This window comes from Monopterus albus, unplaced genomic scaffold (genome assembly GCF_001952655.1).
Source record: "Monopterus albus unplaced genomic scaffold, M_albus_1.0 scaffold11.1, whole genome shotgun sequence".
In the NCBI taxonomy this organism is placed as follows: domain Eukaryota; kingdom Metazoa; phylum Chordata; class Actinopteri; order Synbranchiformes; family Synbranchidae; genus Monopterus; species Monopterus albus.
In genome coordinates, this window is record NW_018127891.1 from 2615729 (window position 1) to 2627742 (window position 12014).

At 41.1% G+C, this 12014-nt stretch overlaps 2 protein-coding genes across 2 annotated transcripts in view; one reads left to right on the forward strand and one right to left on the reverse strand.

Moving 5' to 3' along the window:
* LOC109954653 (apolipoprotein A-IV-like) overlaps positions 1-12014 on the forward strand; it is a 50881-nt gene that overhangs the window by 2811 nt on the left and 36056 nt on the right.
* LOC109954651 (trypsinogen-like protein 3) overlaps positions 7883-12014 on the reverse strand; it is a 4885-nt gene continuing 753 nt past the window's right edge. Inside the window, exons 3-5 of the mRNA XM_020590132.1 lie at positions 11127-11380; positions 9800-9936; positions 7883-9152 (exon numbers count right to left, since the gene is read on the reverse strand). Of these exons, the coding sequence (XP_020445788.1) occupies positions 8931-9152; positions 9800-9936; positions 11127-11380 (613 nt within the window). The 3' untranslated portion in view covers positions 7883-8930. The remainder of the gene's footprint in view (positions 9153-9799; positions 9937-11126; positions 11381-12014) is intronic.

Consider the following 12014-nt stretch of genomic DNA (forward strand, 5'->3'; position numbering starts at 1 on the left):
TATATATATATGTGTGTGTTTGTTTGTGTGTGTGTGTATGTCCTGAAATGCCATATGTACCCAGAAGCGTGTTGAGTTGTGTAACGTAATGAAATGTTAGCCCATTCCTTCTTTGCACTTGACCTGTTGTCCAGCTCTCACTGTAGAAAATACACCTCAAAACACACCATACATACACACCTGCCTGAGTCCAAACACGCACACACGCAAAGCTTAGAAAACCAATTGTTGCGCTGGTATCATCATCCACTATTCCAGCTTATAGTGCTCCTTTCTCCTTTTGAATTCCATTACACATGCACATATACACACTGTAAAAAGTGTGAGTCCCTTGTGTATTGTAACAGTAACGGTAGTGACAGTGAGAGCGACTTAGTGCATCCCAAGAGTACATCTGATAATTACTATCATATGCTCCACTGACTTAGTAATGGAGCTTTTCCACTGTGTCCCACCTTGTCCTCCTTTTTCCCTTTTACTCTCGCCTCTCCTGCTGTCGGAATAAACTGAATCTAATGCATATTGCTTGTTTTGTTAAAGGAAGGCGAGAGTGGTGTAACCTGGAGAGACCTTGTCTTCTTTTTTCCCTCCTTTATAACCTTTTTTCCAATTTCAATCTCCTCTTTTCATCTCAACTTCTATTTTATAGCACTCATTCGCTCCTGCGACCCTCCCTACTTCCTTTGCCTTAATGGAAAAAACTACCCGCTATCTAGTGATGAGAGACCACCTCTTATTAGAGATCCAGAGGCGTCTTATCAGACTGCTCTGTGCAGTAATAGAAAATACGGCACAGCATTTAGTCGCTGACAGCTGCTGTGCCTGTGTCTAACTGCGTCAAGGTTTCTCTTCTCCTGCGTCGCCTCTGTGTGTGTGTATGTACGGAGCTCTGCTGTTTCTCTGAGCTACATCCTTATCAGTTTATCAGACCTGTCCACTTAATTTGATGCTGGATCAGAGGACACACACGCACACACACAGAGGAGGAGGAATAAAAGTTAGTGTTTTTGTGTTACTAGTTTTGTGTGAGATGTTTTGTAGATGCTCAGCTACTTTGTGTTAGTGTAAATTATTTACTTCCAAAACCTCCAGGCTCTCTTCCCTCTTCCTTCCACTGCACAGCCATGTCGGTTTCGTACCACCCATACACACGCACAGTGTATTGTATATTTGGCCACAAATTTGATCTCTGTTCACATGTGTGGAACTTCCCCATTTAAATACTCTGAGAATTGTGAGAAAACCTTTGGTCCTGTAATGACCTGTATACTAAGAAAAGCTGTTTGAGGGCCAGTTGCTTTTCTGAGCCACATGCTGCAGGGCAAGGGGCAGCACAGGTGGGGTTAGAGGGACTGACATACCTTACTAATTGTATATGGCCTCCATCCCTCCTTCCTCTCAGTGTGTGCGTGCTTCATGGTGCACTATAGTTTGGAAAATTGCTGCCAAGATGTATGTTTTTGAAGTCGACCTTTGCCTCACAGTGTCCAAGCCAGGGTTGGGTTTTACCTTTCAAAGGATAGCTGTTGTGCTAGGCTCAAGGGCACATTTCAAAGTGCTTTCTGTGTGTTGGAATGTAAAAAATCATAATTCAAAATGATAATCAGTGACTTCTTATAACTCAGAGATACTGTAGTTTAGCTACATTTTCTATATTGGCAACATATATAGTGAAGTATTGATTCAGCCTACACCTAGCTCATAAAATAGTTCAGATTTGTTGTTTAAACCCACAGGGGAATAAGCCTTTCCACACAGAAATCCATTGCTGCAGAGGAAGTGCATTTTACTTTTGTGGCAGCAGCAAGAGTAGTTTCCTTGAAGTAAATAGAAGTTGTAAGCTTCATCTTCATGCCTCTGAATCATAAGAAAAAGGTTCCTCAACACAGGTTGCTTCCTGTATGTTTAATTTTTGAGCTAGGTGGCCATATTTGTTTTCTTTTTTAAAAGCATGCTTACACAATCTCAAAGAGAATCTTACCAAATGATGTATTATTGATGTTTTTCAGGCATGAAACAGGTAAAATCAGCTGCAGCAGGGCTGCTGCGATGAAAGAAACTATGATCCACCCACTGTTCACCTTTTGTTAAATATCAGAAAAGTAACTGACTGTGGCATTTTCAGTATTCTGTGGATGACATTTTTCTGCAAGCGGGGACTTTCCAGGTTTGACTGATAGATGGTATGAGTCATCTTCTCTCCACTGTGTGATGGACCTATCAGTGAGTTCCAGCTTAGCTCAGGGGAGTTTGTCAGGCTTGGCTGATGTTAGTGATGGGACATCTTTCTCTGCTTGGGGCTGTGTGTGTGTGGTTATAAGAGGTCATGCATACATTCCATAGTGCCTGTTCACAGTGGTGTGCAGCTGTTAACAGCATTACGCACTGAGTATTTGTTTGTGTAGGATTGCTGGATGTTATTTTCTGTCCCTGAAATAAAAGCGTGACCCCAGGTAAAGCATTTTTACTGCATTCATCACACAGACCCATATTTTCTCAAGCACTTAAAGACATGCTTACCTACATGAAACAACATGTTCTGTTGTTCTGTCCTCAGGTGTGTTAACCAGTCCTCCAGAAAAAAAATAGATATTGGAAAAATGACAAAGAGGGAGCGATGAGGTGTTGTGTATCCATGGAAATGATGCCGGTCCGTGGTGTTTTTAGAGAAGCGTGTGATGATTGCAAGGGAAAGCAAATGGATTCCCTGTGGGGTTTACCTCTTTGTAGCTGTGGCCTCTTTTTTTTGAGAAAACCATTACTGAAAATGCATGTGTGTTTGTGCTTGAGTGTGTGTTGCAGACACTCTTCCTCAATAAAACACCATCAATACTATTGCATTATCAGAGTACAGTTGTGTGATCTCCTCCTTCCCCATCGGATACACGCAAAACATTCTGAGATCAGTCAGTGCAGTTCTATTACTATGTGTGTGTAACTGTAGCCATATAGACACCACAAACACACCAATGTAGCTGCTTATTGTTCACTGTATTCTCTGTCTGAAAAAAGGAGGTTTTGTGGCACAAAACCAGCTTCACTTTTTCCATTGTTGATATTATAGTGCAACCTGATGCCATGCTGATCATTGTTGGCATGTTGACAACATTGTGTGTGCCTTTAAAGGCCTTTTATTGAAAGCTTGTAGTGCTGTAACCCTGACTCCAACACTGGAAGTTTTGAAGCATCTCAACACAACTTGGGCTGATGATTTGTTGGTTAGCCTCCATCTTAGAAAAATCTAATTTTCCCTGCGGGATGAATTTGATTATTTTAGGAATGTTTATTATTGCCTCCTTTATTGCTTTTCTGGAAGAAATCTATAACAGTATTAATGATAACTCTCATCACCCATCACATAAATCTTAAAGGGACTTTAGACTTAAAGGGGTTTGGAGTGGCTCTATGGGTGGGGTTGGGTTTTTTCTTTTTGAGTTTTCTGTTTTTGAGTTGACTTTTCTTTCTTTTTCTTTTGATTATGTTTTGGGTATGTATACACTTAAGGCCCATAATTAACATGGTGAATGTTAATTAGGTGTTCTGTGTTTTGTGTTGTGCTGCACTGACTTTAAAGGTGCACCAACTAAAATTTTGCACATAAATAATAAATCAAGTGAAAATGGGACAGGCATGGTGTCTCTCAGCTGTACTACCCCCCCCTCCATGACATTCTGCTGCCTACAATGCTTCTGTTGTTATTCCACCTTCTCTACCCTGTGATTTCAAACTAGAGTCTGTAATTTAGCTCTGCCTGTCGCCTGGTGAAAGTTTAAAAGTGTTTTCTCAACCACAAGTTATCATTTTCAGCAGCCATCCATGTAGGAGCTCTCGGCAACTAATGCTGTTTGGGAACCGTCTCATTCAGGTCACCTGGCCTGGGCTGACTGGTCCCAGTACACATTTGTGTTTCCATTGAACAACGTGACTCTCGCTCTTGCAGAGTACATCATGGCGCCGCTCTTTGGTGCAACCAGAGTAGACATCAACAATAAAGAGTGAAACGGAACAAATGTAGATTTGACGTACAGTATCTGTTATATTGGCTTCCGTTTATTTCTTCAAATGTGCTGCCATCTCCTTCTTTCTTTCTTTCTTTTTTAAAGAGGACAGGGTTCATCTTAAGCCAGCCCCACACTACAGGATAATTAGCCTGATCTTGGGCCTGATTTGCCCTTTCCAGCAATCGTGGGGTGTTCCCCGACGTGCGGCTGCTCGGAAGCAATTCCTGGGCCAGATGATCCTATAGTGTGAGGTGTAGACGGACCTAATTGTTATGCCTCCGAAAGGATCAGAGGGCCCGTGATCTTGAATCATAAGTATCAACCATGTTTAATATTTGCAATTTGGAATCCTGTAGTGCGGAAGGTAACAGCGATTGAATCCTGACCAGACACCTGCAACAGCCAATGACAGCGAGCAGGCTGGGAAGCATCAAAGTCACATGTAGGCAATTCCTGGGCCAGATGATCCTATAGTGTGAGGTGTAGACGGACCTAATTGTTATGCCTCCGAAAGGATCAGAGGGCCCGTGATCTTGAATCATAAGTATCAACCATGTTTAATATTTGCAATTTGGAATCCTGTAGTGCGGAAGGTAACAGCGATTGAATCCTGACCAGACACCTGCAACAGCCAATGACAGCGAGCAGGCTGGGAAGCATCACAGTCACATGTAGCATTAGCTAACAGTTGTACAGTTTGTGGCAACCAGTCATCGTCAGTAGGAGACAGGACAGGAGGGACAAAGAGCACTAAGCAGTGGTTTCTGGTGTGAGCCTGTTTTGTCTCACTAAAGGAACTGAAAGGAAATTCAGTAGAGTAGCTTTAATAGAAGTTATTAACTCTGTGAAAACACAGATCTTCAATAAAACAAGCAAACCAACAAACACACACATTCTCAAATATATGATGTTGTAGTGTAGCTGTAGCGTCCCAGTTGTTACATCCACCCCCTGTATATATGCACTCAAGGGACTGCAGTGCAGTTTGTAGCAGCATTTCCTAAACAGCTTGTGTTCAACAATTACACATGTTCACTTAAAGCAATTTCTGTATACGAGTGCATAATGTCTCCCCCGCCTCTTTTCCCTATGTCCCTCACTCATACAGAGATTGTGTGTGTGTGTTTGAGGTCGGATTGTGCAGCAGGCATGAGCAAGCTCACCGCACCACTGTATTATCAGCAACAATTAAGGAAAGCAGAGTAAAACTGTGTGGGATTTTCTGACACAACCTCAAACAGCTGTTATAGGCTTATGGTTAGGTTTTGATTAGGCTTGGGTCTAGATGTTTAGCTGTGATGGTTATGGTTAGAGTCAGGGGCTAGAAATTGTAATACTCTAAGTGTAGAAGTACAATGATTGTGTCTATGTGTTGTAAGCTGATACTTAAAATATGCATTATCCCATCAGCTTTCATATTATCACCATGTACACGCTCATAAACACATGTATTAACAAAACATGATTTTAATCACTTGCACCCCACCTCTCAGACACATCCCACTCACCTTTATACATGACGCCTCCCACACATAATGCACATATTTACACACACACGTGCCCGTTGCTGCATCTTGGTGTGCTGTTGTAGCTATTAGGCGAATATCATTAGAGCCCTTCAGACTTAATTATCTCCCCTGATCAGCCACAAGTCTCAATGGGACGATAGGGAGAGCTCCAGCATGATTGACTTGGCCTGCGCTACTCTCAGTGAGCCTAGTGCACAGGAACACACATAAAGTACAGCACTGTATATACACACAGACATACACATGGTCACATTTGTGCTAATTTAAGTCAGCTTTCCATATTCATTTACGTGTCTTTGAAAAAAAAACCTGTCAGGAAGAAGAAGGGTATTATGGAGGGATGAGTGTGTGTGCAGTGTGCACTTTCCACGAGTGTGTATTCAACAGTTCTGCTCTCTCATGAGCCAGGTGCCACAGGGGAATGCTGGGAATGTAAGCCAGTGATGAGTGATGGTGACAGTTTGCCAGAAAAACAGAGGGATGGAGGGAGATGGAAGAAGGGAGAGAAATATCTCATGTTTACGCCACAGACATTGTACCAACCACTGAAAAACACTGTCACCCCTCAGGAAAAAGATTTCATCATTCATTTTAATTCCCTCATTAATCCGTTTATGCCACGGCGTTTGGGCAGTTGAGGATGATATTTATTTTCAATGTAGCTTGGGTAAGTCTACCTGAGCTATGAGAGGTGGAAGAGAAAAGGAAAAAGGGGAGGACATGTAGACATTGGGGAAAAAATTACAATGAAGCAGGGAGTTGGATAGGAAGGAAAGGAGTGATGCTTATCCATTAATAAGTGTAAGCATATTATAGCTAACTGGGAGCGGAAGAGGATTCTTCTGCCTGTCAGAGATAGCCATAATATGTGTGGATGTTTGTCTTAAGGGTAGAAAAAAAACAGAGTGCTCTATTGGAGCCAGATTTGTGTCTACAATTTATTTCAGGGCATACAAATCCCCCTGACCAGCAAGGTCATCTTATCTCACAATGTCTTATTGTGTTGGTTTGTTAAATTCTGTGTGGGAGCCTAGGAAGACACATCTGGCCTCTGGAGCTCGAGAAACAAGATGTCATTATGAGTGTATCTGTTTCTAGAGAAAACACAAAACTTTCCAGTGCACCAACACAGTTGTATCATTGTTATAAAGTGCATTTTTTTTCTTTCTTTTTTTTAAGGTATTCTATAAATGTTGAAAATGTTGTGACTGGGTGTAGTAAACTGCACTTTGTCCTAAAGTAAGGAAATCAGACTCTGCTCTGTTTACCTACCTTTTTAAAGGTCTTGGTAACACTAAATGACTCAGTGCTGGTTGGTCAGCTGACCACTTCGATCCAGACTGGACGGATTGCCATGAACATTTGTACAATGTTCATGGGAGCCAGGTGATGAAGCCTGCCAGGACTTCTCCTGCTTTGTGGTTTGGAGTGAAATATGTCAACAATTGTTGCATGAGTTATCACATATGGTTCAGATTTCCTGGGTGCCCAGACGATGTTGTTTATAGTTTAATTACTTTATCATTTCATTTACATTTCATCCATCCAAAATACTTAGGTTTATGACCAAATACCTGAAAAACTAATGACATTCCCATCAGCAGCACTGTTAGCAGTATACCTTCCAAACATTAGCATATTAGCATTTTCATTATGAGCTTATTAGCATGCTGACATTAGCATTTACATCAAAGCAACACTGTGCCAAAATGTCACAGAGCGGCTACTGTGGCTGTAGACTTGTAAATCACCAGACACTCAAAACCTAGACACAGTTGTTGGTCCATCAGGAATCACCTTCCTACTAACCCTCAGAGTCAAGTTGCAAATTATAAGGGAGATGCAGACTGTTAAACCAAAATGCTGTCTTCACAGGGAGGTAGACCACCACCACAAGCCATGACAAACTGCAGATCATTTGGAATTTGGTATACACAGAGACCAAGTGAGTATCTGGGGGCAATGATTTTAGTCCTGTGTTGGGTATTCTGCCTGATGGAATAAGTGAAGTGTATCTGTTGTATCTATTACAAAAGCTAGCAATTACTGGTTTTAGTCAAAGTCCCCCAGAATAATAAACAATGGCTATCCAAACTGAAAGAAAAATAAAACAAACACAAACAGCAGCTCCAAAAATCCACACCAATTAATATCACATTGTTTTCTACACTGACATCGTAGTTATCAAAGTCAGCCCCTCAGTTTGTCTTCTGCCTCCTGCTGAGGTGGGAGAAGAGGGGGAGAAGAATGGGAGAGCAATGCTGGGAACAGATGGCAGAGTGGTCCCTGTGTTCTACTGCCTGGGTGATTATGGACGCAGCTGTCAGTCACTTTGCGTGCGCGCGGGTGTGTGTGTGTGTGTGTGTGTGAATTTGATTTTGTGCGTATGTGGTGTCTGTGCTTTTTTGTGAGTGTGTATGCTTTAACTCTCTCTTGTATTCCCCAGTTCCTTTGTACTCGGTATGTATTGCATTAGATCCATGTGTTTATTGCTAGACCATCTTATTGTGAACATACTGATGTCAAGGCAGAGCTCAGATCAGCATTCACACAAAACATTGCAGTGTAAAACCCAATGTAAAATTTACATCACCTGTCTACACTGCCATGAGCAATGGCTTTCTCTCTCCCAGTCTCGCTCTTTCTTTCTCTCTTTGGGACATTGGCTCAATGTGTTTCTTTATTATTGGACAGTACCCCCATCTAGTGGCGCTTCATATTATTGCTGCTCATCTTTTGTCTCATCCTTTGGCAGCATTTGATTAATTCAAAATTCCCAGGTTATTATCGTTACCATGCTCATTTTGTTTGACCTTAATTTGATTTTATTGCTATGAATTTAAAAAGACACTGTGTTAAGCAGAAAGTGTTTCATTTGGAAATCATTCTTATAAAATATGAAAGTGAGTTTTGTGACTGACATGATTATCAGTCATGATAGCTGCTGAACACTCCACTACACCATTTGTAACTAGCTGTCTGTTTGCAGTGTGGTGCTGCGCAGGTAAAATGTGTCATTGTCAGACACAGAGCAGCATGTGGGAAGTTGTAATCTAGGGTGAAAAAATATCAAAGGTAATTAGCAGCAGCTATTAACCAGCTGTGGAAATGTTTTGCTGATGCAAATGAGGGGAAAAAAGTAATCGCTGCATGAAGGGTGTACAAAACTTCATGAATAAAACATGAAGTTTCCGAACACATGACATTATATTTTATTATTTTTGCCCGCATTTTTAGCTTGCATGCAGATTTTCTTGCCTTTTTTAGCTGAGCATAGAATTTATGTCAGTTAGTCTTAACCAAAGTGTGGGCAACTGCTAAACTTCCCCACTAAATTGTCAGGAACAATATTTATAATAATCTTTACATTTTATGTGTGAGTAAATGGCTCTCTGCTGCCTCATATGATCATCTCTGGTGTGGTTTCAGTTGGTGGAGTGGTTGTGTAGCTGGTTTCAGTTGGTGGAGTGGTTGTGTAGCGATCCATCACATTGCTGATCCAGTCAGTGTACATGCACAGCTTGGTGTAGACGCTGGGATGAGCTGGGTTACTGCAGCCGTTGTTGTACCACTGCACTCCTTGCAGCTGGTCATCGCATACCAGCACACTGCCCCAGTCATTCTGGAGAAAGTGGAGAGAATAAGATAGGCTACTCTGTTATAGCTGTTTGTGTTAAATTCATGAAAATGGCTTAAAATGAAATGAAAATGCTATGATACAGTGGGAGGCTGGAGGAAGGATGAAGAACTGCATAACAGATGGGCCCCAATCTGAATTCACCCCTTGCCCCTACAACTTAGCCATTTTGCATGTTCACATGTAGGGTGGGTGTCCCTATTATCTTTAGGATGGAGGGGTAGGGCAAAGTGTTAGAGCTACACTACAACAAACTACAACATGCCGCAGTTGATGTTACACACCTCAGACAAATCCAACATTTCCTGGGGTCAGACGATTTTCCTTTCCTTGCATTTTTCCTATTTGCTGTTGAAAATTGCAAACTGATGCTTATAGACCACGCAAGATAAATCATCACATGTGTGTGATTCAAAATTTCTGACAAAAACTGTTTATTTAACCATCATCATTAGCTACAGATGATGCACAGCGGTCTTGAAGGGTTGTCCCATTTCATATACAGGGAAGATTTGAAGCACTAGTCCTTGAAAACGAGGGGTAGGGGTACAAAATTAAAAAAAGAAATGGAATTGGGCTGTAAAGATGAGAAATACAGATGTGCAGTTTCTTTGGGTTGTGTCCATACTCACTATGCAGTTTTCTGTGTTTGCTTGACCAGCGCAAACCATGCCCAGGCTCCAGAAAATGTACTCAGGGAATGTGTTTCTACACGTCTGGTCATCCACAACAGGCACAGTTATACACTTCAGGAATTTGGGGGGCTCATCTGTTTTGGAGAGGAGGAAGGTTGGTTATTACTCTGATTCATTCAAACTAAACAGTTAAAATTTTACAGGTGTCTCATCTGAATTTGTAATATAAGTACAACTTGGTAGTGTTGATGTATTCTGGACCATCACACATCATTCTGCCACTCATTTTTTGACAAAAGCTAAATCAGCAGGATTACTTCCCATTTTTACGCATTGCCACTTCATGCACCAGAGCATAAGGTCTAAACCTTGAGTAAATACTATTTTCAAGGTGTACCTCTTTTAATTAGTCTTAAAACCTGACTGGGAATTTAGACAGCCAATTAGAGGCTCCCCTGATTAAAGAAAGACATTTTTAGCCATTATTAAAATAGACTGTTCACGCTGTGTTAGAGCTGCAGTGACCAGAATATTGATGAGCATTTATAGCAAGTACCTGCTGATCAGAATCCAATGTTTTCCAGAGCTGTGGTGAAAACCTAAAAGTAAGATACGTGTTGTACCTTCTCATATTAAGTCTACATTTCTGATGAATGCTTCCAGCTGTAAGGAGAGTGGTTCTACTTGTTCCCTGGTGTCACTCATTTGTTTTTAAGAGTTGGACTAATAAAGCATGTGTGACCAATAAGAACAGCAAACATTTCAACAAAGCAGGTTTGGCACATTTTAATACTACAGTAATTTAACAAAAGTTAAAAAGTCCCTCAGCTTGTGTATTTCTTAAATAATTTTCATGTGGTTACAAAACCTGATTTTCCAAATGACCTTTAGAGTAGCAAATGTTTTCCATAGTTTGTCCTTAAATAATTTTGCTTTCTTGCCAAGAGTTGGAGGGAAAGGTTGATACCGTTCTCATGTGTGCTGAGAGCTGTAGATAAGCTTGATTTAAGGAAACAGGAAATTATCAGACTTTGGCCCTGTCCGCCTACCAGTATGTTGGCGCTCACAAACTAAGTATCTTGTTAGATCTTGTTTGTTTAACCAGTGACTCAACTCTTGGCAATAAACTCAAGCATACTTCCCCAAACATCAAACTTTAGCTCTAATGTTACACACAAGCCATTTTGATAAGAAATGTTTACAATAGAAACCTTATCTGACTAAAAAAGAACAAGGGACCATTTAAGTGCTGGAGTAGGGAACACTGCAATATTATAGGTCAGTGAGGTGTAAAAGCCACAGTAACACCTTTAAATCCACTTACAGTGATTTGGGATGGTGGAGCCCCAACCGCAGACATAGCAGGTCTCTCCAGGCTGTGGGCAGCGACTGGGCAAAGGGATGGGCTGGACGTACTGGTTGAATCTGGCTGGCTCTGCTAGGCGGACCATTGTGAGGCTGTGGAGGGGTGAGCGGTAGGGGCTGTGAACGACCACGTCAGCGACCTGAATGTGTTGCTCAGTGCCCTCCCGCACTGTCACATCATGTTCTCCGAGAGAAGCAATGCTACTGTCAGGTCTGCAAGGACACAAGAAGAGAAACTCTTGATTTATTAAACCTAGGCAGAAACAGGCCCACGACAAAGAAACAGTAAACCTTAATCAGATAGGAACAGAGGGTTAATGAATGTGGTTTTAATTAAGTAGGTAGGAACCAAAAGTGGAATTAACAGTCTGACAGCATTAGTAAGTCTTTTTTTACACTGACTACCCAAGAACATCAACATTACAAAGCTAAATGTGAAGCCACCTCTTTAAATGACTCTCTGATTGATTCGTCTGCTGAGAAAAAACAAGTTATAATGATATATTCTCTTTACATTATTTATAAAAATGTTTTACTACAGCATGTGCAGTGCTTCTTGTGTCGGTTTTGTGAGGGAAAGAAAACCTATAAAATATTTTGCTTTTCAGTTTCTTCAGGAAATTTGTGTGAGACACTGGAGGAGTTGAACATGATGCTTAAAAGGCCACAGCTACTGAATCAATGTAAAAGAAGATTTCTAGATTTAAATAATACATGGTCATATACTAACAGAACAGAATAGATCAAGTGTCACAGCCATGTTTCCCCAAGCCCAAATGTAATTTTACTGCAGATGTTTTGCTAAAATGGCATGTACATTAAAAGGCAGTGCTGTTATTATTATTAA